The sequence below is a fragment of the Drosophila guanche genome, unplaced genomic scaffold, assembly GCF_900245975.1.
Source record: "Drosophila guanche unplaced genomic scaffold, DGUA_6, whole genome shotgun sequence".
Classification (NCBI taxonomy): domain Eukaryota; kingdom Metazoa; phylum Arthropoda; class Insecta; order Diptera; family Drosophilidae; genus Drosophila; species Drosophila guanche.
The window spans coordinates 5035097-5061346 of record NW_022995749.1 but is presented as its reverse complement, the minus strand read 5'-3'; the positions used below and the strand labels follow the sequence as shown (position 1 = coordinate 5061346).

The following is a 26250-nucleotide window of genomic DNA, read 5'->3' as shown; positions in this document are numbered from 1 at the left end:
CGCCTTTACAAATCATTAGATTTTCATATCCGATGAATTCTACAACAATTTTTGGTAGCAGCATCCAAAAATAAATAAAGAAACTCGGCCGCCGACATGTCAATTTGTTTGTTTTGTTTTCGTCCTTTCAGTGTGAGGAATGGGGTGGAAAGGAGGGAAGTCATGCATATGCAAAGGATATATTCCCCAGAACGTGTCGTCGCCCATTTTATGTTTATTTAAACTTCACTTTGTAGGCGGAAAAATCATCGTCGAACAATGGGAAGGAGAGGCAAAAAGAACAAAGGAAAAAATTGAAAGAAAGAAAGAAATTTCATATTAAATAAATTATATGGAAAGGCGTTTCGGTTCGGGTTGAATGGAATTAATAAACGGAAAGAGCTCGCTGAATGGTAGAGGAAAATAGGGAGGAACAAGTTGAAAGAGTAATTTTCCTGCTTTAAACTTGAACAATTCGTTGATTAAACAGTCTCTTAGTTACTCTTACAAGCACCATAACATATGATGGCACAAATTAAAGACATTTTACTTGCAAAATTTGTTAGAGCTTGGTTTTATCAAAAATAATCAAAATTTGAGGAATTTATTGATGTTTAATTACTCGAAAATATTTTACTAAAATTCCGATAGAATTTCTGCTGTAAATAGATTCCCATCATAAAGCCATTTCCCACATTTAAGCATAAATATGCATAGAAAACAAAACAAAAGAAAATGTATGCCAAAAACCAAGGGAAAAGTAAGTCAACAGCAAAATTAGAAGCGACTAAAGTAAAACAAGTTGCGTAAACAAGAAGCAGCAGCAGCACAAAATATATACATAAACATACAAATTATCCTTCGGGCAAGAAGTTTTTCTGCTTAAATAGCAAAAGCAGGAAAAAACGCAAACGAAAAAGATGAAAATAAATAGCAAAAAAATAAGGGGAAAAAAACTTGTTTGCTTGCCCACATCAGCCAACATTTATGTTTATGTTTTGAGTACAGGGAAAAAATGCGGAAAACCTCGAAAAAAGCAACAAACACATACAAAATGTTGGGCTGTTGTTTTTCTTTTGTTTTTCTTTTGCGTTTTTGGGTTCGCCGAGTGGAAAACATATTTAATTAAAGCTATCCGCATATTAAAAACTTTTCCCACCCACTCGCCAGTCAGCCACCCAACTCTCGAGTGGCTGCCTGGGGGAGGGTAGGAAGTTTTTTTCGCTCTCTCGTTTTTGCAGCATACTTTTCGGCTAGCAAACTCTTAAGCTTTGCCACATTACGAGGCATAAACATGAATGGCCAGACATACATTTTTTTCAGGTAACGAAACTTTAGATACCCTCTGGAAAGTTCACAGCTTTAATGGCAATATTCTGTATTGTATCAGTGAATTATTTTATTTATTTTAACCTATTTATTATTGCCTTTGTTAGAAGTATTTGTTTCTATTAAATTACTTCCCCTGCTCATCATACTTCTCTCCTGTTAATAAAAATATATCTTTTTGTTGGACCCTGAACTGGTTGCAAGAGCTTTAAACAACAAAAAGTGCCCCAAGGCGCCAACAAGTAGTGGAGTTGGGGCTCGGGCTCGGGCTCGGGCTCCGGTCACTCTCAAGTTTTATAAATATGCAAAATTTTAATGAATTTTTGTTTGCTGCCCTGCCCGCAAATTGCCGCCCAATTTACCCCACTTCATCCCCCTTTAGTCGATCCCCGCAAGACAAAATATTCATTCATTTCAATGCGGGGCAGAGCAGAGCCGAGCAGCCTTTTAAGCAGCTTTAAAATGCGGGTCAACTCGGGGCTTTTCATTTACTCGTGATAAGAAGGCCAAAAGTGGAAATTAAAGCAAACAAAAGGAAAGGTAAAGTAAAAATTAAGGACCTGCTGGTGGGAAACAAGAGAAGAAAAGGCCGACTAAAGGCAGACTGTGCTGTGTACGAAGATTGAATGCTCTTTGAAGCATTATCCAGACTTCGCTGGTAAGTTACAGTGAGAGAGAGGTACAATAGATTTTTGTATAATTTTTGCAATGGATTTCTGCTTCAGAATGCGAACTAGAATCCTGCAGAAGCATTTCTTGCTCTCTCACAGTGTGTCTTAGCACTAAAAACGGAATTTTAAATACATAAAACATAATCTCTTTGTAATTCATTTGATTTTACCAGCCAAAACACCTGAAAAATCCTCAGTATACCTTTTTTACTGGACTTCATTAAGACAGAAAGGAAAACCTTAAAAGCAAATGCCATGTAATGAGCACAGACATACGCCCACAAGCACACAGCTGGAGCTGGAGCTGGAGTATATCTCTCGACCTGATGGTAATTTCACTCACCTTTTCGTTTATTTTGTATTTTGCTTTCTTTAAATTGAAGTGAAAGTCATAAAATCGTAATAAAATTGGCCAACTTTTAATTTAATTGCGAGATGCGAGTGAACTTTTAACACCGAACCGTCCCGTCAGTGGTAATCTTACATTTTCCCTTTCTGCTTGTTGTTTTTTCTGTTTTAATTCAATTTTCCAGCCACCACAAAATGCCATTTGACTTGGCATCGCATTAAACGGGTCCACGCATTAACATAATCAGCTCTCACATGTGGGTGGTTGAAGGGGCAACGGTGCGGCTGTGGGTGCTAGTGTGTCTTAAGGCGAGAGAAAGTCAGGCAACAAGTGGGGGAAAAGTGTGGGATGGTAGTGGCAGCTTGGCACAGCACAGAGTATGGCAGAGTGGCCATGGTCTGAGTGTCTGTGGCACTCTGGCACAATTTTCAACTTGAATTCCAAGTAAGTAAGTAGCTCTCTCTCTGTCTCTTTAGGCCAAGTAAATGCGCTTAAACGCATTAAAAGGCAGGCAAAATGCTTGACCATCGCATAAGGATGTTTGCCTGTGCTATAAAGGTGGCTCATATGAAGGTAGCGTACACTAAGTGCCTGACTAAGGCTGCTTAGCTTTGGTTTTTACGTCATAATATGTGGGATAATGTGTGAGGGATTGGGAGAGTCTGAGAGTGGGTTTCAATCAGTTGCGTAAAGATGAGCTCAAGATGATGGGAAAATCATAGAAGTTTATCGTTTTTAAGACTCAAAACTGAGACACTTTAAGCAGCAGAAGCAGCTCATACTCCATATTTTAACCAGTATGTCTTAGCAGCACGTAACTCTTCCAAGAATTCGCCAAAGTTTTAGCCACATGCGCTGGCCAATTTGCTGACCACCTTTATTGGCTCTATTACCTTTGGCTCCTGTCCTAAATAACAGCAAAAGCAACAGAAGGCCTCTACTTTCTGTTCTACTAACACGCAAAAAACGTGAGAAAGTAGCGGCAGTCCTTGCCACAGAAACAGAGACACAGAGAGAAAGCCCGCAGGCTGGCTGGCAGCAGCTGTTCATCTTACAACAGGAAACGGAAATTGTCTATGGGTTCCGTGCCGTTTTTCTGCTTTCGGTTTCTTACAGGCCTACGCAGCGCGTTTGTGTGTGTTCGTGTGTAAAAGTTTTCCCTTTGTTAGGCGCGTTTTTTGCCCCCCGATATTGATGTTGTAAGGGAAATGGTACGAACAGTTGGACAGTTTAAGTGGCATGTCTGGATGGGCTGTTGGCACTTGTAAGGATGGGGAGAGATCTGAAATGTTTATACGTTCCCCATTCCTTTCTTTGAGGTATTTCCCATGAACTTTTGGAACTCCATAAAATCCAGAACATATTCGGGTTGGCCTTCGGATTCCACCTTCGGCAACTGCAGCGCAAATATTAATAAAAGAAAAAGGTTAAGCCTGCATTTCAACATATTTTTTGTGATTAACCGCAGCATAAAAAATAATTTAAATGTCATGAGGGGCGCCACCCGTCAATTACCCGCAGAAAAGCAGACTTTTCCCGCTTCTCTCCAATTTCCAGAGGCGAAAATAAAAGCAAAAAAAAAAGGAGGAGGCAATGGCAATGCCAAATGCAGTTGATATGCAGCATACAATTTTTTTGTACCATATTTAAATTGAAAATCAAACAGCGTTTGAAGCGGAGTATGGGGGGGCTGCAGGCGCTCGCTTCTCTCTCTCTCTCTCTCTCTCCCTCTGTGGCGTTTCTGTCTGTTGTGCAATTGAAGTGCAAACTACATAGAGTGAGAGAGAGAGTTATGTTCTGTGCAGATCTCCAAATATTTCAATTAAATTCAATCAACTTTTACGGAGGTGCTGTTCGAGGCCTGCCAAGTGCAGTTATTCCACCCAAATATGCGGACTTTTTGATCTGATCTAGCGTAAGTTCTGGAAGATATTCACTTGAATGATATTAAATTTGTGATACAATTTCTGGATCCATCGTAATTAGCCATGTTTAATAGCATATTTCTATAATAATCGTAATTTGAATACAAACAAATTAGGAAATAAATTGAAAATAACAAAAGTTGATTTAAAAGTCTTTTAAATATATTTTATCTTGATAAAAAACACTTTAAATTAGCTAAAAAATATTTAATTTGTAGCAAATCGTTTTGATGTAAATATAAAAATGTTTCTTTTGGTTAAGAAATGTATTTTAATCGAACAACTTGCATTCTCGGAACAACCTTTTGGTAGAAATTTTAAAAACTATTCCTCTAGGTGTTCCCCCAAAGTTGTAAGATTTCTTACAACTTAAGCACAATTTTCTAATGAATTCCAATACCTTTTCTGATCGCTTAAGTTTCTGGAAAACCCCTTTAAATTCCCCTTGAGAGTGCATATGTAATCAAAATTCGAATTTCGATGATCCAAGCAACTTGGAAATGAAGTTTCAGCTTAAAGTTCTTCGCTCAAAATCAAAAACTTTTGAAATGCTCTTAAAAATAAAATTCCAGGGGTAAAAAGATGCAAAAGACAGAGGTAGGGCAGGGCGAGGGTCCTGACTATGGGTGTGTGTGTGTGTGTGTGTGTGTCTAGGATACGCTGCGTTTAACACAAATGAATATGAATGCGGGCACGACCACGGGAGACACACGAGCCAAGAGCCAAGAGACGGGCGACGGGCATGAGAGCGAGAGACGTTAGATGTGCCATCGCCAGGCTGGCTGGGAGACGGGCGGGGTAAAAGTGCTAAATAAAATTTAATGTAGTGCGAAACGTTTATGAGCTGCAACCGCAACTGAGATGAGAGCAGAGCAGTGCACAGTAGAGCGAGAGAGGGGGGATTGCAGGGGCATGCCAGGATACCCTATGGGTGCTGCCATTGCTAGGGGGAGAGCCAACCAGGCGGAGCGTTAAATAAACAAGTGGCAAAGTGCGCAAAAAGTTGACTGGGCGTATCAGGCAACCGCCCCTATCTGCAGCAAGCCCTTAAACGAATCCCGGCCAAAAAGCTACTTCGTTATTCCATCAGCATTTTCATTTGGCAATTGAAAAAGTTGCAACAAAAAGAGTGCACCGTACTTTATTATGGTGGAATTTTGATGACAATTTTATTGTTCTTTCAGCAAAAATTAATTTTAAAATGTTTACAAACTCTTTACATGCTCTGAGGGTACTTATGTTCAATTTTTGCCTGGCAAATGCTACCGAATTCTCTTCTCTTATCCTTTACAAGTAATAAACATCATTTAAGTTCCCTCCTCCTCTTGGCTACCTCCGTGCAACAAAACTATAAATGTATCCAATAGTCTATACATCTCGTAAAACACATTTTGGCAACTCCAATAAACGGCTTGCCTCATCAGTTTGGATGCCTACAGCCTACACGCACATCAAATGAACATTACGCATACGCCATGCATGGCCCCGCATGTCATGCCTGTGGACAACAAAGGCTGACTGCCGCTGCCACTGCCCACCGTCCTGTTCTGCCCTGCCCTGCCTGTCATTTAAGTCAATTGCCAGAAGTCAACAAACCCCAACACACAGACACAGCTTCACCCCAGTAAAATGTACATAGAGAGGTGCGTAGAGGTGGTCGTCGCCTGTCTCCCTAGCTCCTGCTGCCACAAATCCACTCTTCCTATAGATATGGTCAACAACAACTCATGCAATTGCGTGCAAATTACCGAATTAGCCCCAGCCAACGTACACCGCAACGCGTTTTCCCACTGTCGATGTTTTCCTTTCAATTAAAGCGAGCACCAAATGGCATGGGAGGTGCCACCAATAAAAGCGCTGAATGACAACAACGTGCTATAGAAAATTAACTTGACCAGCAGCGGGAGACAGGGGAATGGCTGCAGATGGAATAGCAGAAGCAGCAGACAGACCAGCAGGACCAGCAGCAATCCATGAACCTCCTGTAAAGGCCCTCATATTCTTTTTTTTTTTTTTTGTTCTTTTCGTCACGTAGTTTGATGCCAACTGTTTTATCGCCAAGTAATACACAAAAACATTACGAGATGTTCTGGCAATTTGGTAAGGTGGCAAAATATTGCTCTTCCAATCGAAATTCAATTGACATTAAAGTAAATTTAGAAGAAGAGACGGCAAATACTTAAATGAGAAAATAAAATAAATTGCAGTGAACAATTTCAAAGAAATTAAATAGAAATAGAGAAAGGATTTAGGCAGCATTTGTTTCTTGTTTTCTCTGAAATTGGACCTACAAAATAGTGGAAATCCAATCTTGAAGCGTGCCTATAAAAAATAAATATCTGGGAATGCTTTTAAGATAAAAACTCTTCATTAGTCAACCAAGAAAACAAAAGGTCATTAAAAATAGGTTTCTGTGGTTTGGAAATATGGAAAATGTTTATTTTTAGAGCACAATAAATCTCCAAACCATTTACAAAAAGTATTTCTTAGTCATAAATACTTCAAAAAAATATTTATTTTAGTAGGGTAAAACTTAAAAATTTAGGTTTTATCCGTAAACTGGAACCGTCTTTCGTTCTTTAAACAAAAACTCCCCCTTCGCGATTCATCATCAACCGAGTCTCTCTCTCTACTCGCAACACGCGTGCGTGACACTCACGTAGAGGCGGTGCTCGGTAGCCACCAGAAAACATCACAAACTCCACGTTGATGCTTCTATTAAAATTGTCTGGCACGTTTCGAAGTCAAAATGTCATTAAGAGGATTTCTGTGCTCCTTTCCTTTCCTTCCTCCCGTTTTTTTTTTTTTTGGCATTAAGTTGTCCGTTTTTGGAGAAAAATCAATTTCATAAATATTACATTCAGCGGCAGGCAATCGGCAAGGGCAGCAGTTGCATGTGACTGGCCCCTGCGTTGTTGCTCTTTTCACCTTTCGTCACGAAGTTCTTGCCACTTTCTTGCGCACCACCCCCTTTTTCGGGTTGGCAAAGTTCGAGACGCATTGGCAAAAAGTTTTTCTCGGTCGCTTTTCCAGCAGCGGGTTTTCGCTGGCGCATTTTTAAATGGTCACGTTTTTCAGTTTAAGCGCCACACGGCACGAGGCATGGCACCTGAAAAACACATCAAAGCCAGGGCGCGAAAAGTGTAAACAGGCGCGTGTTGCATAAGGCGGGTTGGGGCGCCAGCCTCTGCCACAAAGTTGCACAAAAAGGAAAAAATGCTGTGCCGCAGCAGTCGCTGCTTGACGAGAGAGAAAAGAGAGCGAAAAACTTGGCAAAAGTTTTGTAAACTTTTTAAACGCGCATTACACGGGGCTGAAGCGACTTAGGGAATGCGGCAAAGATTGGATCCAACGATTTTGGGTGTGCATGGGGCATGTCTCACGGGGAGAGGCAACTGTTGAGAAATTGTAGCCTGAAACGTAAACGAAACGAAATGCGACGATGCTTTGGTATGTTTGATGCATGAGACCAGGCAGCACAGAGAAGGGGCAGGAGCAGGAGCAGGAGGGGAGCACCCTTTTTCGATTAAGCCAACAATAAACATTCGATTTTGATTGGATCTCATGGAACGTAGGAGAATCCTCACTGTGAGTGGTCCTTTTGCCACCAACAAACGAGATTTCTGGTAATTGAAGTTGACAGAGAAATGCGTTAAATCTCTTCATCTCTCCCCCTCTCCTACTCTCCCACTCTCCCACTCTCCCACTCTCTCGCTTTCTGTGCGGGCAACATTTTGTTTTCAATAAAAAGTAAAATTGTAGAAAATTGTACACAGTTTAGGATTTATTTGTGCTACCAGCTGCTACCACTGCTACGAGATTTATTTAACTAAGAAACAAAATACATGTAGTTTGCATGACGAGCCACAGAAAACTTGCAACTGATCGACCCACAGTCTTGCCGGTATTACTATTTGTATACATTGCCTTATTTTTATTCATTTTCTTAAATTGTTTAGTTTTTATTTTATTTTTTATTTATTTTTTTTATTTTTTTTATTTTTGTTATTTTGTTAATTTTTTTATTTTATTTTATTTTGTTAATTTTTTTATTTTATTTTATTTTATTTTTTTTATTATTTTTTTTTTTAAATATTTGTATTACTATTTTTAATATTTTTCCTATTATTGTTTTTTTTAATATTTATATTGTTATTGTAATTATTATTTATATTTTTATTTTTTAATGTTATTATTTATTTAATTTCTGTATTGTTGTCTTGTTTCTGCTTTTCTCTAGACAATCTGCGCATTATTAACCGTTGCCCAACTCTCCCAGTGTGGCTGAGCGTTGCTTATAAACTTGCTTTAAGCCATTTTAAAACACTCAAACTGCTAAAAGCACTGCGCCATCAAAGCCTGCAAACAATTTTGAAGCAGATATAATAACGTGTCATCTCTTTAATCTAACAAGCAGTATCTCCTCCGTTCCCTTCCCCTCGCCAGCTGAATCTCCTCGCTACTCTCAAAGTTGTGGCCAACCTGTCACCTCGTCTAACAATTTCCGCACCTAAAACCCCACACCACTGCCACCACTGGAGGCGCCGCCACACACACACAGCTCGGCAAAAGGGGTGGCTTACACAAAAAAAAAAATGGGCCGTCATTTTGTTGCAACCACTTAAATGGCAACTGTAATTAGCATCATGGCCGCCTCCTGGCAGCTGCTATTAAATAGTCCACACTCAAAGGAGTCGGAGTAGGAGAGCGGTGGCTGCGACCGCTGTGGCGTATACGCAATGCCAGTGCCAGGGACCAGGCACCAGGCAGCAGAGCAGCAGAGCAGCGCGAAGGCAAGCAGCGCCTCTACTCTCTCTGTGTTGTCGTAAACTCTGCTAAACTGTTTGCCACTTTGTCGCGCAAAATGCTAAACTTTCTCGACGTCGACAGGCGCTCAGCTCCGCCACGCCGCCACAAGCCCCAACGATGACGCTGAACCCCACGAACAAGCAGCCAGAAATATGATGAAAGAAGGCGCACCACAGCAGTGCTAGAAAGAGAGAGCCAGAGAGCCACGGCAGTGCTAAAAAGAGAGAGCAAGAGAGAGCCGACAGTTGGGTTTCTGAGGCGTAGACCAGAAAATCAAGAGCGGAGTGTAGAGAGCCATCATCAAAAGGCTTAAGCAGCATCTCAGTCGCAGTCTACCATACCCCAAAAAAAAAAACAAAAAAACTTTACGAAATAATTTTGCATAAATTTTGGGTGGGAAATTTGCTTTTGGCTTTGCTGGTTTTTCGGCTATACCCTGTGTCAGCGAAGGTAGCATGATTTTGAATAGATTTTGGGAATGGAAAAGGTCTAGTGAAGCATCCACAGTTGTCTCTTTTTATGGTGGAATAATCCTTAAAATGTAAAAACTTATTTTACTGTTCCAAAAATGCTTGCAATTGAGTTCCTGACGGAACAACCGTTCAAAGGACTAGTTTCAGTGGGGAAAAAACTTCTTATTCCTCTAAATGTTCAAACCAGTTTGAATATTTCATCAAAAATATTCCAAATATCACCACAAATAACACCTAATTTGCATAAAAAAAAATAAGAGGATTTCCTTCCATTTTCTTTACAAAAATCTCCCTTAAAAGGGTATCAATTGCTTCGCTACTCATATCCAAAATTAACTTCTTGTTCGCTGATGTTGCTGCTCGAGCTAGACCATGGCCGCGTTCTGACCTGCAGAGGCTTTGGCTGTGTGTCCTGTTCTGCTGTGTTGTATGCCATCCAGGACTTTGGGAGTCGGCAGGCAGCGTTGTCGGCAGCTGCGGCTTATTTACAAGTTGCCATCATATTTTGCATGCCCCGAGACAAAGTTCGACCCTCGCTCCTCGTTCGCCATCACAACTTTTCCCTTTACTGCTGCCGCCGCCCCTTTTGGTACCCTTTGCCTTTGCACTGCCTTGCTGCCCCCTTTTTGGATCACCCAATTTCTCTGTCTGTTGTCGACAGCCATTTTCACGCTTCAACAAATCACAAGCTGCTTAGTTTCATAATTAGAAGCGTCACATTTTCGGAGGAGACAACATTTTAACTCGCTGTGCATTATGCCCCAAAAGGCAGACAGACAGAACCTGGCCAACAGCAGCAGCAGCAGCAGTTAAAGTTGCAAGTTTTCCCCCTGTTGATGCTGCCTGCTGCTACAATGAATGCACCAAGAGAATCAGCACAGAGGTGTAGTCTTCAAGAAAAGTGCATGGAATGGGGAAACATAATTCTGAATGCTTAAGGTACACTGATAAAGGATTTTCTCAAGCACTTTCTGCACATTTATGAACCTATTTTGAGCCCAAAATGACAATTGGCTGTGTCAAGACCTTTTTAATTGAAGAATTTCATAAAAATAAACCCCACTTAGCCACAGAAAACACCCATAACATTCTCTCTTTAACAAAGCTGTTTACCCCCACGTTCACATACGCCCCTGGCCACATAACAGTAACAGTCAATGTCACACACAGATCACCTCTCACCGCAAGCCAACGACAACAGCAAAACCCGCTCAAAAAGCAGCAAAAACCCCAAAACCCCCCAAAAAAAAAACCTCGCAACCATTCTTCCTGCCACAAGCAACAGACTGGCACTGGCATTGGCACTGGCAATGGCTGCTGGCACTGGCTCCATTGCTGGCTTGTCATTATTTTAATAAAGTTATTTACCTGAAAGTTAGGAGTGGGGTGGTGTGGCAGCAACATTTGTTTGCCAGCCCAAAAGTAAAGCATGAAATTAGGCACAATTGTAAGAGAGTTGCCAACACAGTTGCCCCATAAACACAACGAACGGCAATGCCACAGAGGGGCGAGAGCAAACAGCTTTTGGGTGTCGAATGTAGAGATACCCTAACAGGAATATTTATAGATTAGTTCCAGGAAAGCTACGAACAGATCCATTAAGCTATTCAATAATTTATCACGAATAGATATTTTTGAAGTCACTTTTACTCTAAAAAACACTTTATTTTTCAACTTTAAGTAGGAATAAATATAAATGCAATTGAAATCATAAAAAAAACTATAATTTGAGCGATTGAATTGCTGAACTGTACTTTAAAAATGTGTTCTAAATGAGCTCTGAATCATTTCAGCTGCTCTCTGATCTTCTGTTTATCATTTTCGAGCTCAGAAAACGCGTTAAGCAGCATCTCCCATCGCTTGGTTTTCTGCATTTCCTGCTTATACCCTCTCCAAATTAGCCTAAACACCCTCTTCTTCCAGGGTATCCCACAAACAAACTTGGTCCTTGCTGATGGAGTTTAAGCGGCTGGAGTGGGCTTCCTACAAGGCTTAGGTAGTACTCTCTCCTACCTAGTGCATAAAGAGGTTGTAGCCTGAACAACTTTTGGCTTATTTATGTTGATTTTCTAGCCAGGGACTTTTGTGCTTGGACTTGGACTCTCGGTTCGGGAAATGGCAAAACATAAATTAAAAGAGTTCTTTTTTTTGTTGCCCTGACAAAAACCCCCTTGGAAAATTATGATACTTATTATTTTGGAGGGAAAAGTTTTCATTACTTTGGCTACGTCTCGAGAGGAGCGCAGGTGCCTGACTGCTCGAAGACACGCCAGCCAGCAGCGACAAAAGGCGACAAAAGTTGGGCAAACATTTTTTATTTTTTTGTTTGGCAATTGGCTAAAACGTAAAATTTGGTCGGTGGGTCGGTCGGTCGGTCGGTTGGTTGGTTGGTGCATATAAATTGCACGAAGACATGGCCCACTTCTGCGGGGTAGGGTTTATGGTCTACTGATAGCTTGGCTTTAGGACTTTATCCCCAAAACATACATTTGCATGTCAGGACACACACAAACACATCTAATCACAAACGGATAATGTCCCGAAATGCATTCTCCCTGCGACGTGGAAATCTTTAAGGAAAATTAGCTTTTGGCTTTAAAAGGCTTAGGGCGCTCCGTTTTCTTTTATTTTTATTTTTTTTTTTTGGCAACGCCAAGCGAAAATCCTTTTTGGCTGTCAGCACGCCACTTGGCACACAAGGAGCCAGAACTGGAGACGATCCAGCGAGCGAGCCAAGACAACGACGAGCTGGAGAGGACCTTCAAGCAGGAGGACACGACCAGTAGTCAGTAGTAAGTAAAAGTGGTTCTAGGGAAGCTGGCAGCGCTGGGCTCAGCAGAGGAATGGCTGTGCCATGGCTGGGTGTGAATCCCAGCATCCTAAGTCAGCATAATGCGCTAACAAACACTTTACTGGCGAGGCATCATTGAGGACACGACACTGGGGCGTAAAGATGGTTTGAAAAATGGTTGAAGCGGGGCGGAGGGTTGGGATTGTGTCACAGAGTTGAAGGCGAATAAGAAGACTTTGTGGATCCTGTTGTTCTCTCCATCCCTTAACCCCGTCTCTCGCTGAGTGAGTTATCAAGTTAAATGACCATAAAAGACACACGAAAGTACGCCCTGAATAAGATAATACTCAAAAATGTTTTGCCATTATCTTCAAAGTCAGTTGGAAATTATTATGGGATTATTATGCAAAATCAAATAAATAAGTTGGAAATCCATGGCTGAAGTGGGTTTTATGAGCAAAAATTGATAAAAAGACGACTAATATGAGCGTCTTTCAGTCAAAGCAAGGACTTTCTTTTTGGTATGAAAAATCTAAAAACAAAAAGGTTTTTGCTGCAGAAAAGTTTAAAAAAAAAAAAAATATTTTTACGAATTTTTTCCACACATTTTTCCCTCTCAGTGCAGCGCAGAAATGTCGAATTCTTCTGCTGTTGGCCTCCAGCCAAAGGTGGTCGCGGCTTTTAGTGTATCTCTGGCTCTGTGTCTGTGTCTGTCTGTGTTAGCTGATTTGTGAAATTGCCATCCGTTTAGCCTCTGTAATTGGGTCAATTCTATTTTCGAATTTTATTTAAACATTTGCCAAAAGTGTAGCAAACCGCAAAGCGTACACAATTATTTTGCCAAGAATTTCCATTACTGTAGCAAGGACTTCAATAGGGCATAAGTGAGAGAAATGGAAAGACAGAATAATCTTTGAAAAGTTGATGCTGCCTGGCGGCTATTGGTGGTCCAAAATAAATGTGAAGCTGCACTTCGACTGTCTATCAAATTAATTTAAAAATAAAACCGATTCAGGTGTAAGAAAATGTTCTTGAAACAGCTGTTAAGAATTTATTTCCCAGTCCAATAAATGTTCGTCTAAATTCAAATCCAGAACGCGTCACAGCCCCCTGTCTGGGTTCTTAGGCAAAGTTTTGACTGCCATTGACATTCGTCGACTGAAAGTTCATAGCCAAAACTAAGTAGAGATGAAGTTGGCCCCAAGAGGCAAGTTTCTTGTGGCACGATGAGTTGATGCTGCCGTTTGCTGATTAGTTTCGAGGCTTATGGCTATTTGAGTTTGGCATTTATTGATAGTTGCCGAGAGAGCTGAGAGGTATAATGATTGGATAATTGATGCTTGGCATCTAGCATTGATTTCTCAATCAAATGAATTAAGAAGGTGCCAATGATTGACAATGACAACTGTTTTGGAGCCGGGCGGGGGTGGCACAAATATTTAACACTTAAATGTGTGAAATTTTAAATTGCATTAAACACGTTCAGAGATTAAAAATTAATATTTCATGGAGAAAATGCAATGTAGGATTTTGATTTTTCTCACAAATAAAACCAAGAATGAGACACGAGTTAAAAGAGAAATATTGTTTTTCCGTTTTATTTTAATTATAACCTTTTATATCTTTAGACTGTAGGATTATTTAAGCAATTTAAATGCTCATTTTTGGATGATATTGACTCAAAATACAAGAAAAATTCCAAACTTACAAAGGAGTAAAAGAAAAATATTCCATAAAGCTTAAGAAAATTGTATGAATTAGTAATATTTATTTTTAGTTTACAATTTTAATTAAAACATAATATATAAAAATTGTTCTCTATTGCTCATGACCATTCATCTGTTTTAAATACATTTTGTTTCTTCGTCTCTCACGCTTGAATACCTACAACGAATGCCTGTCAAAAACTCGTTGGTGGTACAACAAATTCTAGTTATGCGGTTGAAACACAAATGAAAAATGCACAATTCCAAAAGGTCCATAGAAAATAGTATAAAAAACTAAAAACAAAAAAATCACACAAATGAATGCCTTAAAAATGTATAACTCAATGAACACGGAAAATACGTAAACGAGAAACAAGAAAGAAATGTTCAGTCAAAAATCGTTTGTTAGTTTTTCCACTTTTTTTTTGTTTCTACCATTTGAATGTTAAGTCGCAGGCAAAAAACAAAAACAGGCGGAGGCGGAGGCGGAAAAGGAAAATGTGTTCAAGTGAAATAAATTACTTTATGTGCTGCCAAAACACAGCAGAGGAAAAAAATAAAAATAAGGGGAAGAGAGGAAGACAGAGATGTGTGGAGTCGAAGCATGGTGTACTCAGTATTTTTATGGAGTAAGTAAGATGCCAAAATTATTGCGCTTTTTATACAGATCTAAAGATTAGATTATTGGGATATTCCCTCTCACAGTGTGTCTTAGCTGCTGAGGTAGAAAAGAGCACAAGGAAAGGCTACCCACCCACTCACTATCTCTTCTGTTACTCAAATACAACACACCCTCGTGCTGTACAATTACAGGGTATTCAAAAAGCAGCGGCAGGAAAAATAAAAGGGGAATCCCACACAGCGAAATCACAAACGAAATAAGAAAGAGTGCAGCGAAAAAGACAGGCAGAGAGAGTAGAGAGAGACAGAGACATGAGGCGAGAGAAATGAAGAGAGACAGAGAGAAAAAGGCACAGGCCGAGGACCGTACAAAAATGGCAAAATGAAAAGCGCGTAAATATAAATGAATACAACAAAAAAATTCAAACCTGATTATGCATGGCGGAAAAATCGGATCGGATCTCTGCTGTTGCCTGCTGCATTCATTCTGGCGTTTTGCCTTCTGCCACGCCCACAACTAAATGGTACAAAAAACGGCAGACAGCAATCCACACACACAAATCACAACCGAAAAAAGAGGAGAGGGAGAGAGCATAGGAAAAGGCAACAGAAATTTGCATTTTAATGCGCTTCACTTGTTTTGGCAACTCTGGCGAAAGAAGAGGGAAAGAACTTTTTCCCACAGAGTGTGGAGCAAGTAGGAAGGGGATGAATGGTGAATGGGATAAAGAGACAATTGCAGAGGCAGTGGCTGTCTACAAAGGAGATACGAGGCCAATCCTAAGGATGCGAAGTGCAGTATTTTTCCGTAAGACATTTTTACCACAAAACATTCTGGGATATGAGAGAATTCAAAGGCGAAAGAATGGAACGCAAAACTCTTGGCTTGAGTCTATGGCGTTTCGGTTTTTTAAGATTAAATCAAATATTTAAATATTTATTTAATTCGAATAAAAAACTAAATTTAAAAAACACAACATAAATGTTATTAAGAAATACTTAAGAATATATTTCTTTACGCACATTTCTTTATCAAAAATCCTTCTATTGTTGTGCCTGTTATTTGCTCGAATTTTTGTATACCATTTAATTTTTACGACTCAACTTTTATCAACAATTTTAGCCATCTAATAAAACCGAAACCAGCGTTCTCCTAATTAATTATCTTCCGCCCAAAAGATTGCACTTCCTCAGTCATTGCGAAACCAAAACGAACTTTTCAAATGAACAGTAAAAACTTTTCAACCAATAATATTTTGTATTAAATGAAATGAAAATTACCATCAATTTGTATATTATTATGTTCAAGTGCGCTCAACAAAAAAATATGAAAAACTTTTCATATAATATTACAAATAATGCAGAACAAAATGGAAAAGGTGGGCGGTAAAACTTTTCCAACATCCTTTTCATACTTCATCTGCCTTGTTGGCTGTCGGCTAAAACGTAAAGTAAGTTTTAGGTGATTTTTACACACACACTACTCGTTGGATCCCTGAGCTGACCAGCACTTTTCAGTACCAAAATGCGAAACACAATAATCCAAAATCATGGACAACCCCCCCCAGACATTGAAATGACACCTGCCTGTCCGTATGTCTGTCTGTCTGTCCCCTGGCATGAACGCGCTTGATTTGGCCTGCAAAACTTTTCGAAATTTCCATATTTTAGTAGCCGGAAAAGTTTCTTTTGCATATTTTCCCGCCACCCCCACAACTGTCGTTTTATGTTTACCATTGTCTGTGAAAAGCTGACTTTTCACCAATGCCATATTGGTTGCGGCGTAGCAGCTGAAGAGAGTTTTCTACCTCAAACATTCATCTAACTCTTCACAGGGGAGTAAGTCTCACATCCTGCCAAAAGGATGGAGCTTCTGAGTTCTGAGTTCTTTCTGTTTTGAAGTGTATTTTTGTGGAATTATTTGGCTGCATTTCTACGAATTTATTGATTGGGTATTGTGAGAACAAAGCGAAAATCAGCAAAAGAGCAGTAGATAGAAGCACAATTCCTGACATGCAAAAAACAAAAAAAAGAAACAGAAAACAAGACAAATTCATAAATATTTTGTGGGAGAAAAAATACACTGGCAAAAATTCGATATACAGTTAAAGGCAGAAATAAAAAGGATTGATCAAGTTTTATCATAAGAAAATAACTTTTTAGAAAAGGGTTGATTTCTGCATCGAAATAAATTTCTTTTTCACATTTTTTTTTAACCCTTTTCCTCCTAGTTTTCCTATTCACACATTTGCCACCTGCACTTTGTGCATGTCCCCACAACTGTTTGCCACATGCCACATGGAAAAAGCACATTGAATCATTGAACAACAATTCCAGCAAAGGACAATAATAATAATAATAATCAGGATATGCAACCCTCCACATTCAGAAGACAGAAATGCCACACACAAATGGCAGTCGAGTCGAGTCTAAAACAAAAGCAAAAGTTGAACATTTCTTTTTTTTTTGTACTTTCTATCAGAGATTGTGTGCCCCTCGACACTTCTTATCAACGCTGGGCGCTGTCATAAAAAGTGTGGAACATTTGCAGCTACGTCATCATCCATGAAAGAGAGAGTTGGGGGAAAAAAATGCAAAGACATCATCCAGCAACAATGATATCTAAGGGCGAATAGGGGTGCAGAGGGAGAGACATCATCATCATACCTTGCCACATGCGCTCTCCCTTTACCCTCATCTCATATCAAGTTTTTTTTGGTAGGGGTGGAGTGAGTACGGGGGCGGGTTTAGAGTCTATAATCTTCAAATAATGGAAAAACTTTTGCTGTTAAGCAAAAGGAATGCCAGAGCTTAGATTTTTTCTTTTATTTTTCATCAGCATTTTTTTTCTTCTGCTACTTTTTGTTGTTTTTTATTCAGACCACATTTTTCAGAGTTTTTTTTGTATGTATTTTGTTGTTGTCCTTCCTTCTATGCAGTTGACAACCCTGGCAAGTTGTGTTGTTTGTTGTTGTTGTGGTTGCCGCTCACTCGATTTTCAATTTATTTCGTTCCGATGTGTGCGTGTGTAGTGTGTGGTGGTACCTCTATTTGTTCCTGCATTTCGGTATACACTTTTTAGGGGAGAGTGTATGCTGATTTTTAAGTGGTTTTCGGTAACTTTATAAGAAGAATTAGCATGAAAAAAGGCACAATAGCCGAGGCGTCGAGTATTTCTACTTAGCTCTTTTAAAGAAGTTTAAAGAAAGTTTTGAAAATGAACAATGAACAATGCCAGCTCTATCTCTATTCCAGTGGGACTTTCCATCGAAAACACACAAAAGTTCTTACACTTTTGAAGACCTAGAACCTATGCATATTAATCGGTGTCAAAATCACTATCATCTCAATATGTCACTTTGCGCTCACTCTCTTTTTATCCCAGTGTGGCTTAGCAGTCAGCGTATTTTAAGGGTATCCACATTTTCTGCACCACAAACTCATTTTTCCCTGCATTTTTTCCTTCATTCGCACGTTTTTGTTGCTGTGTTTTTTTGTGCTACTTCTCTGAACGAAAACTTCATCAACTGTTTTGCCGTTTCTACCTGTGGCTTAAAGTCTTCTAGCCATCAACCAATCCACATTTCCCCCTTGCCCACCTTGGGAGCAATCAGGCAACACTTTTTTCTGCAGCAAATTAAGTTTATGTCAAACGAGTGGCAGCGAGAAGGTGGCACATAAAAAAGAGAGAAAAAAAGAAAGAACAGAAGCCAGCGGAAAGCCAGCAGCACCACAGAGTTATGCCTTTGTAGCAAAGTTAATTTCAATTTTATTGCCAATTGATTGAGATTTGAATGGAACTTTGAATTGTGCAACACCAATAAGCCATTGGCAGGTGGCTGGGGCAAGTAGCCGTATGGCTGTGGCAATGCCGCTCGCCCCTAAGCCATGCCTGATTAATTTCTCGCATTTCGTTGAATGAATTGAAATGAAATGCTCCAACCAATACAAAAATGTCAATAGCAAAAATACAAAAAATTACATAAAGCTTTTCATTTCTATTTACACCTTTTAGCTATAGAAGAAACCTTGAAAGGTTTTCCATTCTAGAGATGGCAGCGTGAGAACCCGGACAAACGCTCAACCTCTCTTCCAATGTGGCTTAGCAGTAATACAAATCAAAAACTAAAAAGTACAAATTTTCAAAAACTAATCAAACATTTTTCAAACTTTTTATTTTATCTAAAAATATTATTTTTCCATCTACTGACCACAAAAAACACTCAGTACTTCCATCTCCATTATGACCTGTGACCCTTAAAAAAGGCGTTATTCCAAGCACTCAATTTTTAAGCCACACAATAAAATGCCCCAAAGCCTATGTTCATTTCTCACTCCATAGATTTTCGCGAACAGCAAATAATAAAAAATCAAGAAAAAATTACTGAAATATTTAACGAAGCAAAACGGTCAGAGGTTGCACAGTGGCCTCGGGGCGGGGGCAGTTCCAGGAGTTTGCTTTATGAGTAAGCGCTAGCAATGTACCCCGCAAAGGTTGAAGGTCAGCCCACCAGAAGGAGGCTAATGGAAAGGCCACTTGACGCTTAAGCTTGCAAATCATTTGAGGGGCGGCGACATTTAAAGGAAAAAATGAAATAAAATGGGAAATAAATAAACCAAGTTTAAGCCGAAAACTGTAAGTAATTCTAAGTGAAATTTGTGGAAAGTAATTCGTGGGAAAACTCAAAAGTTGAAGCTTTAATTGGTATGAAAATTAGGGGCTAGTTTAGTATTTGAATACCTCTTCAAATTCATTAGCAAGTGGAAAGAAAATCTCTGCGAGAACTACTATAAAACTGAGTCCGCTGCTTCTAAGACCAATGCCAATGCTCAAATTTGCTCCCCAAAAATATTCCCCATATAAAAACCAGTCAACATTGTCCCACAAACTCTTCCTTCCACCAATTTCTCTACAGGAAATGGCACTGGAAAAACACGGCAGATAGTTTCCGGTTTGTTTGGTTTCGGGACCATTGCCAAATGTTGGTCAGCGCCGTCTAATTTGCGTCGATTTATACTAGGTTTATATGGGCCAAACAACTGCACAACAAAAGCCGCACAAAAATCCGGTAAAAACAATTGCAAAACTTGGCTTATCAACACGAACCGACCCCGCAAAAATGTCAAATGGCAACAACACTTTTTGGCAGCAAATTTTCACATTTGTACTGGCATTAATATCCCATTTCCCACTGCCCACTTCCCTCATTTTCCCACGAGTGTCAATAAGCCAGCAATAATGCACTCGATGGCATTTTCGGGAAAAATCATACAGAAAAAAAAGCAGATGAGAAAACTGAAATTAAATTTCCGAGAGAGATAAAAAACTGAAAATGCAATTTGTGTGGCCAGGCACCAGCCACCAAAATCGTCGTCGTTTCAGCCTGAATGCATCAAGCTGCAGCTGCGGCTGCCGTTTTATTGGCCTTGGCTATCCGTTTTCTGGTTACACGGTGACATGTTCTCCTTACCCTTCAAACCATTCATTTTGATACACTTTTTTTAATGGAGGTCTTAAGATTTTTGATGTGTTTGTGTGGCAGATAGAAAAGGAAGCAGTTTTGAGCTATGGGTGGGTTTTTTTTTTTGTGGCTTAACTTTTAATCTACAATTTTCGCCAGAAGATTCCTCTTTTTATGACTGATCTGCCTCTCTCCCAGTGTAGCTCAGCTTTCTGTATATTTTTTAGTGCATCTCTAGCTTCGCTCAACCTTTGTTTCCACCCTTTTTGTGGCATCTCCTCTCGTGGTAAGTTCTGTTTGAGATTGCACCTGCATGCCATATCCGTTGCAGGCCTTCTTCCTGTTCCCCCTCCACACCCTCATTTCGTGGTCATCATCGCTGAGCTTCGTTGCATATTCATATGCCACACTGTGTCCCCATCCCTTTGCCTTTACTGCCACCACTTGCCCTCCCATTGTTTCATGCAGTTGATGCGGGCAAGAGCTGATTTTTATGTGGCTGACCAAGCAGCGCGGCGCATTCAGGCAGGGCAGGTTTTTTGGTACACGTTTGGCCATTTTCTGTTTGGTTTTTATGGTCTCCATGAAACACAAAAAACAACAAAATCAAGTGAGACAATATTTTGAGTGGGGAGTCGTTTAAGGTGATATTTGAATGCCCTTTTGGAGGGGTGAAAATTCTTAGAATATTCAAGTATGGGCAATAGATCTTTCCTTATCCCCGCAGATGTCAAAGCAACATTTCTAAGGCCCTATAGAAGCTAGCCTTCTGCCGCTTTTAAACACACATTCCGATTTACTCTCTCATTCTCTTCATTCGATTTTGTTGTATTCATTCGAAGATTCCTTTTTTCCTCATATCTCTTCCCGTAGCCGTAACACCCCCTTACACCCGTAATAGCGCATTCAAAAGAGCTCTCGCTCTGTTAGCGTTGGGCAGCAGGTTTGGTGTTCCCCAAAAAGAGGTCCTTCTGCCTGTCTGTCACGCTTTAAAATATGCGCATTTTCTGCAAATGACATTTGCAGTCGCACCGCACTATCACTAATTGATATCATATGATGGAATTTATGCACCAGACACCAACCAACAGCCAGACACAGACACAGCAAAAAAAGAAAGCACTTTCAGCGGGCCTATGGGTCGTTCCTCCATGGCTTCCCCCTCGATCGGTAATCGGTGCTTTTGCACTGCAAATGTTTTTGGCGGTGGTTCATTTTTGCCCTTTGTTGATGTTGTTGGTTGGGTCGGTTGGTCGATTGCCGTCGTTTCGCTTTTTGCGGTTTGTCGACGCGTCAGGGCCCCAACCCTCATTCGTTTTCCTGGCTGCAACGGCCTCTGTCCAGCAGTCCAGCATCGCAGCCTGATGTCTGAGGTTGGCCGCTATGCGGCGGCCCCGATCATTCATTTGTCAAGTTGTCACGGGCACAAGCACGGTCACGGCAGCAGCAGCAGGCTTTTCCCGATGTGCTATCTCTGTCGTCTGTCGCTGACATAAAGTTTTGCAAACCATTTAGAGATTTCACAAAGATGCTTTGCTGTGCTTTACGGGTCGAACAAAGCGACAAAAAAACGAGTGTACAAATTATATTTATGGATGAGCCCATCATCAGAACTGTAAAAATGATTTCGCAATAAATAAAACCTACGAAATTCCATGCGTTTTCTACAACAATAAATGGCAGATCAAGGGTTGGGAAATAAGACTACAGACCGCTTACGGATTTGTTTCGATTTTAATGTCGGGAAATCCATGACTAAAGATGAAATTCTGGCAGTGTTTGTGGGCTTCTTACGCGCCTGTTTTGAGCTTATTTTTTTCTATAAATTTCTATGCAATGTATCACTATTTTTGGGCACCCTTTTTGCTGTTGGAATATCTGAAACCCAATCAATCCAAACACACCTCTCCCCATGTCATATACAGTAGTTTTCCCTGTTCAAAGCCCGGGCCCATTATGTATTTATATCCCTGAAATGTGTTGCCATATCGATAACCCAGAACTTGGGCACTCGTATCAACATTCAGGCGGACTCTGTCGGGACATTTAAAGGCCTAAACAAGCAGACAATGAGGGGGATGAGGCACATGCAGCAGGCAAATGCAGATGCAGCAGGGCAGACAGGCCCGCCGCCGCAGCACAGACAGAGAGACAGACAGACGGAGACAGAATCCATGTTTATGTCCCGGCACAAATGCAATGCCAGAACAGGGACAGGACAGGGTCCTCGATTTCCAACACCCTTTTTGGCAGGGAATGCATAGTTTGCTTTCCGTTTTGTCTCCTGCATCGTTGTTGCCACCATTGACCGTGACGCTTGTTTCGTCGGAACGCGGCTGCTAACTTTGTTGCCACTTTGTACCCTACTCCACACCCCTCCCTGCCACGTCTATAGTTTTCCCGAAACTTTTCACCGGTGGAAACTCTGTCCTGTCCTGTGAGAACGCGCGTTGTGTCTGCCCTGCCACCTGACGGTTGACTTTCTTCCTCTCTAATGAAATGCGGTTACAAATGCAATTTTACATTTTTCACACAGGGTAAAAAGCATTTTATCTGTCGTCGACCAGGCACAGAGCAGCTTCGAGAGTTTGCTGCTCTACTCCGCCGCTGTGACTACTGTGAGACGCCACCACCTTCAGCTTCTGCCCCAATATGGGACCCCCGAAAACCTGTACAGTCACTGCACGTGACATGCATGTGCCGTTGTCTCTGTTCCTGTACCTCTGTTCCTCTGTGGCTGTTTCTACACTCAGAGAAAAATGTTTTAAGTAACACAAAAACTTAAAATATTTTTAAAAATAAAAAAAAATAGTGCAACTAAATTAATATTTGGTTTTTAAATACAAAAAATAGTTAAACTAAAATAAATTCACTTTTGTTCATATATCAATTTATTAAAAACCTTTTAAAAGTACCTTAAATTTATTATTATATATTTAATTTTTTGTTTCCCATTTTTATTTGAATATTTTAAATATTATATATATTTTTATATCCATAAAAAAATTTTATTTGATGTTGGAAATAGATTTAAAACACTTTCTTTTTACAATTTTTGCACTGGGATGCAAATCTGTTGGTTTAAATATTCAAATCTAAATAAGAATATTAAAATTTAAGTGCAAATATTCTCATTTCAGCGCGCTTTTTTCTCTATGTGTAACTGTACTCCTCCTCCTGCCATTGTCCGTGTATGGTTTGTGTTCCCAAAGCTTGGCGCTCTCCCCCTCTCTCTCCCACTGTATCGTCAGCTTGTTTGCACCTTGTCGAAATTAGTGTTTGTACCGAAATGAACACGATTTGTTTGACCAGCAGCAGGTGTTGAAAATACACTGGCGCACTGGCTCTGTCTCTGTCTCTATGGTTGAGTTGGTTTTCCCACCCACACCCTGCGCTGTGCCCCCTCCGGTATGTCATACATGTCGTATGGGTAATGTTTTTCAAATTGTTGCGGTCACTTTTTGAGAGACATTTTGTTACGGGGAACATAACCGCTGGGGGGCAGCCTGGTTACCCACTTGATTGTTCACACAAATTTTTGATAAACATAAACGAACACGAACACGAAAATGTTATGTTCGAGGGTGACTGCCACACAGAGAATGTTGCAACACGAGTACATAGAAAAAACCTCAAGTATTTTTTTGTTGGCCCTTGAATTCAATAGAGTCCTAGAGCGTCTAGCAGCTGCTGCTGTGAATGGCACCGCACCGCAAGCGGTCAACAAGTGGGCGTGCCCGGATCATAAATCAGAACTTATGTCGTGTTGACGCCCCAGACAGACAGACAGACAGATGGACGGGTGAAACAAATAACTCAAGTCGGCAGCCATGAGGAGGTATTTATTTATTTTATTTTTTTTAGTTTGTTTTTGGGCAGAAAGGACAGACGGGTGTAACAGTGGCAGCGGCAGCCATTTGAATGGCCTGTCATCGTATTTTGGACAACTATTTCTTAAAAAAATCGTTTAAAAAAAGATGTAAACGTTGGAAAATGAGAACATCTTTTTTTTTAATATTTATCAGTTTAAATAAAATTTTGTTGGCTATTATTTGCTTATTTACATTTACTTAAGCAATTAAACGTTATACAATACAATTTAATAAAAAACTTAATACAAAAACCTACATTTCTGTATAGTTTTAATCCAATTTGCATATCCCATTGTACCTTCTGGTCCACAGTGCCTTTGCGCACTTTTTTGTTTGTTTCTTCTTTTATTTTAAGTTTCTTAACATACATATTCCACCATCAGTCAAGAAAAGAAAGAAATAAAAGAGCAAACTAATTCCATAAATCGTCTGTGGAACATCCTTTTGGCATCCTCACATTTTTTATTGCCACAATAAAACTACTTCTAGTCGCGCAAAACGAAAATGGTTGCAAAGTGCGGCCAAAATATGTCAGTCTGGGGATCAAAATTGCAGACAAGACTGACAAATAAACAGTCAGTCAGTCAGTCAGCCACGACGGCAGTCAGTCCTTCAGTCAGTTATTCTGTCACGCTTTCAGGGGCAAGGGCAAAAAGGATTTCTGCACTGCAGCCACGAATGACAGACAGGCAGGCAGACAGGACAGATGCCACAGTGATTGCAACATTTCATTGCCAAAAATATAAATCTCTGTGAAGGTAAGTAAGTGCTGAATAGAGGCCTCTTTCGACTGTCTGCCCCCCAATACTTTCCCGGCGCATTTTGCCTAGCAAACTCATTAACAAGTTGGCATACACAAACTTGGCTATAGCCCCGAAAAGCGGGCAAAGTCGCATGCCGCAATCATTCAGAAGCAGCCGCAACTAATGGCTGTTCAGACTTTTCTTCGTTTTGGGCAGAAGTCTCATCCCCTAATTTCGAGGGCAACTTCTCATCCAGCTCAGCCCCGAACTTCTCTCAACTCCATCTACCATCTCTGGCCTCATCTTAACTCCACTCTGAAAGAGTTTTATCCACAGTTGGGCTATTTTTTTGTTGGCAAATACTTGGCGGCGTCTGTGCTCAGCAACTTTTATTAAAAGCCACGAAACGGCGACAGTCTGTTGGCCAAAAAAGGAGTGAGGCAAAGCAGCAGGATAGACTGAGTTGTGGCAATCCAAAAGCCAACTACCGCGAAAATTATGGCACACATGTGTGGCCCACAGTCTCCCGCAAAAGTAGTCATTGGAAACGGCAGACATCAGCAGCGGAAGTTAGAGGACTCTTCAAAACTGTGTATTCAAATGATCCTGACAGCACACCGTATGCATGGCATAGCAGCGGCAGTAGCCCAAAGGACAGCAGCAGGGTCGCAGGATACTCGAACTATAGGGAAATACAATAATTTTCCAACTGCCACCGATATTGAGCACTTCGTAGTGGAAACCATTCTTGTACAGCACCGTCTGCACCTTGGACGTGTAGTACGGCATAATGGCCAGCAGACAGGCATCCAAACAGTTCACATAAATCTGCACGCACTTGATGTGCTTCGCCAGTGTATAGACACTAGCAATACTCTCATCGAAATAGTAAACGGCATCAAAGTTGGGCTGCTCCTTGCAAAAGATTTCCGCCGCCTCGTGTATCGTTTCGAAGGTGTGCAACGTGGTGACGCCCGTGGCACCGCTGGGAAAATATAAATGTGTAACGCCACCCGTCACCAAAACGGGACTTGCACACGCAGGAGCATCCTTCTCATCGGCAATTATATAGTCCACCGGATTGTGGCCATCTTGCAATAGATTCAGCGATCTCTCATAGTTCGGATGATTGGCCACATGCGGCTTCAGCTGCCTGAAACGACTCCTGACCATCGCAATAAACTCATCGCGTATCGACCTATGCACGGCCACCGTGGCCAAGGGAAATAGTTGAAAGGGCTCCTGCATGAAGCCAGCCACGGCATAGGTGGCCGTATTCAGATCCCCATTTTTGCAGACAACCATAAAACGCGCACCAGGCCAGTATTTTGTGGGTCGCAGATCGCGATGCTATGGGGGATCGCAGTTTAGAGATATTTTTCGATTTTTATTGGAGGTTTTTTTGAGTGGTTACCTTTTTAAATTTACTTTTATCGCCGCGTAAATTGTGAACCATATCGTAGGTAACAAAGTTTTCAGGGATTTCACACATTTTGTACAATTTTTACTTGAAATTTTAG

General features: G+C 40.6%; 1 protein-coding gene across 1 annotated transcript; it reads right to left on the bottom strand.

Annotated features, from left to right (window-relative positions):
• Window positions 1–25102: 25102 nt before the first annotated feature.
• LOC117585048 lies at window positions 25103–26250 on the bottom strand. The gene is made up of 2 exons (XM_034274307.1): window positions 26145–26250; window positions 25103–26080 (listed from the first exon to the last, which is right to left on the bottom strand). Exons 1-2 carry the CDS (start codon window positions 26220–26222, stop codon window positions 25313–25315), a joined length of 846 nt encoding a protein of 281 aa, XP_034130198.1. The 5' UTR covers window positions 26223–26250; the 3' UTR covers window positions 25103–25312.